The 4410-nt window shown below is 40.9% G+C and overlaps 1 protein-coding gene across 1 annotated transcript; it reads left to right on the forward strand.

Annotated features, from left to right (window-relative positions):
• Positions 1-1339: 1339 nt before the first annotated feature.
• On the forward strand, positions 1340-3539 carry dand5 (DAN domain family, member 5). The gene is made up of 2 exons (XM_034188506.1): positions 1340-2088; positions 3120-3539. The coding sequence occupies exons 1-2, from the start codon at positions 1606-1608 to the stop codon at positions 3426-3428; spliced, it is 792 nt and encodes a 263-aa protein (XP_034044397.1). The 5' UTR covers positions 1340-1605; the 3' UTR covers positions 3429-3539.
• Positions 3540-4410: the final 871 nt, after the last annotated feature.

Raw genomic sequence — 4410 nt, forward strand, 5'->3', positions numbered from 1 at the left:
AGTCTTCTTCAGATTAAAGAGCCCTTTGGAAACTTTTGCTAACGTTCTCTGCTTTTGCGCTGTAACTTTTATTGTGGCTGTGGGAAACACGCGTCCAGAGGAGGCAATAAGGCCTGAATGAGGGAGTCAAACAATCAGCAGTGTTTTCACGCCAAAGGCCGCTCACCGTCTCATCAGGTCACGGCTCACAGAGCCCACTGAAGTTGAATGGTGTAATAATGTAACGTGAGGGGAGAGGGCGAGAAGCCGCTGGTGAGAATGAACGCCTGTTTGCACAGACAGCATAAACCCATTATTACTTTACAGCCACAGATCACTGAGTTGTTGCTCACAGAGGTTTTTTTGTAAGTGGAGCATTCTTCCTGAAGCCAAGGGCCCCTCACATAAGTGTTTTGTGTGTGTGTGTATGTTTGTGTGTGTGTGTGGGGGGGGGTCCCGCTATATAAAAACACTTTCTTATGTGCTGGTTATAAAAGATTGCATTTTTTTTTTCTTTTTTAACCCATCTGGGTATATTTGTGCACATTTGGTTTTCATGTTAGTGCAGAAAAAAGCAAGATCCAGTGTGTTGTAATAACATTGTGTGTGTGTGTGTGTGTGTGTGTGTGTGTGTGTGTGTGTGTGTGTGTGTGTGTGTGTGTGTGTGTGTGTGTGTGTGTGTGTGTGTGTGTGTGTGTGTGTGTGTGTGTGTGTGTTAGGATGAATTTCTCAGGAACTGCTTGGATGATTTCATTCAAACTGCACATGTATGAATTGCAAGTGAAAACATGTCAGTGACATTAATGCGAATGTCAAATGTGGTCATTACACAGTCTGAAAATCACATTTTTTAGCAGTCACTTAAAAACTAAGGGGGCTGGAAAAATGATCTCAAGTGCATATGAATCATCAAACCAAATGCCATCTGCTGATCTGTATTTACAGAAATAATATTATTCACTCTACATTACATTTCCAGCTTTCTTTTTTCAGTTATTCCTGAAAAGGTTAATTTTTGATCACTTCATGTCACATGATGTCATTTGATGGTATGATACATTCATTTCCATTTTTACCAGCCACCAATTTTCCTGATAAAACTTTCAATTTGTTTTTCTTATCATTGCACATTCATGTTTGTGATACACATCTTTCTATATTTATGGTTTGTTGTGAACAATCATAATATGTACAACAATGTTTATTATGTTTATTTATAACTTTATGCAGTTCTGTTGATTGTGATTTATTGTGATCATCTGAACAGGTCATCTGTCCACATTTGCTGGTTAAGATGAGATTTCCTTGGGATCTGACTGCACATTGCATGATTTGACTGTATTTTTAACTCAGGCCCTTGAAAGCGACGGCTGTGCTCGACATTTGTTTTATTTTTTTATTTAGGTTGGTGTGACGTCTGGTGTGCTGTGGGAATTGTGACACCTTTTTAAAGTTAAACGGCAGGTGAGAAACGGCTGCCACCTGTATATAAAACACTCCCTCCAGACCTCTGACAAAGCACTGACAGCAAGGCTCTTTAGAACCTTGGCCCATCAAATAAATATATATATATATATATTTAATTTTTTCCCTTTTTTTTCCTTTTTGAAATTATCTTCAAAGACAATGGATTTTGGCGTCATTACCATCTTTTTGTTGAGTTGGACAGCCGCCACTTTTACATTCCCATACTCTGCCTTTGACAGATATCTGAAAGCGTCAAAAATGGACTTTGAATCATCTGGCGACCTTTCAGATGACCTGTACCAAGGATCAGTGAAGGTTGTGCGGGTGGACCCTCGTGTCGTGGCTCAGTCAGGTCTTCTTGCAGGGGGGTTCAAACCCAGACGGCTCTCCTCCCTCAGGTCCAGGTCACCCTTTCCTGCCTTCCTGTCTCAAGGACATCCAGGTCCGGTTGCTGCAGCCAAGGCCCCTGTGAGCCCACTGCATCACCTGCACCCTAAAAAACCAAGTGAAGTGGAGCTAAAGAAGAAGCAAGGTCTTCAGATGTGGCAGAAAGCTATCGATAAGGTCCACAGCGAGAAAACATCACTGCCGGTCAGCCTGAAGGACATGAAGCAGACGTGTGCTGCTGTTGCTTTTACTCAGGTAAGTTATGGAAACTTTTTTCACTTTGCTTTTTCAGTAATGATCTACAGACTGGACCATAAATATTTGGACAGAGACACAACTGTTGCCATTCTTTAATTCAGGGGGTTCGGAAGGCGAACAAAGGGGTCTATTTAACGTGGGTAGCCAACAAAAGCACAAAACTTATTTCCACAAAGGCCAATGGAAAATGTCTCTCCACCTCCCTGGCACCAGGGTTCGAAGTACCAGTTGGGAGTTTGGCTGCGAACAGGATACAAACCCGGAACACCAGTGTCACAGTCCAACATGCAAACCATTACTCCACCACCTCCCTAGGAGATTGAACAAAAATTTCACATTTGCCATTTAGGAATGAATTCTGCACTACAAACACATCTTGGTTGTTTCATATGAAGTTGTGGGTTAGAAAAACTAAAAAAATTGTTATTGTCCAAATACTTATGGACCTGTCGATATTTGTTAAGATGCTCATTGTGGAGTAAGTATAGACCATTGACTGGATATATAGTAGACAAACCCTCAGTGAATTCACCTGTAGGTTTTCTGAAAGAGACATCTCGAAGCTCACAAAGTGCTGCTCTTGGTGAGGCCATGTTGACGGTGTTTTTGACATTTAAAAATAAATAATTAATATTCAAAAAGACAGCATTTGAAAAGGGCCCTGTATATTTGTCATAGAGAGGGGACTGGTCATAGAGACCAAAACCATTTTTTGTACCAGACATGTTTATTTACCCTTTGAAGTTAGACATTTTAACATGGGTTTCTATGGGAACCTGCTCACTTTTAGAACCAACCTCAAGCAATCTTTCAGGGAACTGCAACTTTTTCTTCTTGCTGGCATAGCTTACTTTTGATCATCAGCGATTGGAGCTTGGTATAGACCAACATAAATGTGCACCTTTAACAGAGAAGGATGCAAACTAAAATTTTCTGGCTACCTATTTTTTGTTGCACATCCTAGAGCTGCCTCTCACCCTATACGTAGGAGATGAGTCTGACCTTTCCCTTCTGTGTCATCCTCCCAGCATGTGATGGCGGATGGATGCGACACGGTCACAGTGCACAACAAGCTGTGTTTTGGTCAGTGCAGCTCCCTGTTTGTCCCATCGGGAGGAGACACAGGGGTTCATCGCCGGGCCGCCTGCTCCCGCTGTGCTCCATCCAGAGCTCACACTGTACCTGTGTCCCTACGCTGCGGTGGTCACATCCAGCAGAAAGAAGTGATGATCGTGGAGGAGTGCAAATGCGAGACCGGACGGGAAGAGAAAAACATTGAAGCGGCAGCATTCACACACATGCTGAATTCTGCTGTAGCCATGACAACAAATTCATGATGGACAAGTTTGCTTTCTGAAAGCTGTGACATAAGGTATTCAAATTAAGACATGCAGGGATGTTTTCCTTAAAATGTGTGACAAAGACAGTGACGTGCAAAGGTTTTAGGCACATATATTCGGACAACTATCATTGAAATTGATTTAATGTCTTTTTGAGATATCCTGCAGACAGTAAAGTAAGCAAACAAAAGAGAGAGAGGTAAACAAACTGGCCTGCTTCACCTCTTTGGCAGAGGTAATAACGAAAGGCTGTCAAATATTTAAAGCCTCAGTGTGTAGGATTTAGTGTCATCTAGTGGTGAGGTTGCAGATTGCAACAAAATATTTTCCTGTCACTGTCATGATTTTTTTTTCCACCATTTCATTTCTTTGGTGACAGTGATTCATGCTTTCTCACTTTCGCTTGTGATAAACATGTATGAGTGTCCATTTTACAAAAATGAGATTTCTCAAACTTCTTAGCTTGTATGGGGCAACTATTGGTTTCTCTTCTTTTTGTCCGCAGTCTTCTGGCTGCACTGCAAAATGCAAAAGGCGGAGTAAGTATATTCCATGTAGGTTACTCTATCAACATGGGGGTACAACATGGCAGCCTAAATGAGCCCCCCCCCCGCTGAGATATGAAGGCATCATTCTAAACTTATGGAAAAACATCAACTCAATGTTGCAGGTTTATAGACTAATGAAGAGAAGATTATGAATGCTATATTCTATTTCTGCTAATGAGAAACCATAAATCCTTCACATTGTAGCTTTGATAATAACATTTCTTTTCACCTTTAAAATTACACCATTTCTTTTAGGTCGACTTTTGCACTTCAAAAGAAACAAATCTTAAACTTTTTTTTTTTTAACTCAGTGATCATTTGCAAAGTCTTTGCACTGTCAAAGAGAAGGCAGAATGATGCATTTTTTTAAAAGATGTTTGTAACATGATTCATTTCTTTCATGAAACTGAGAAAAAGGTCACATTTGATTT

The sequence above is a fragment of the Thalassophryne amazonica genome, chromosome 15 (genome assembly GCF_902500255.1).
Source record: "Thalassophryne amazonica chromosome 15, fThaAma1.1, whole genome shotgun sequence".
NCBI lineage: Eukaryota > Metazoa > Chordata > Actinopteri > Batrachoidiformes > Batrachoididae > Thalassophryne > Thalassophryne amazonica.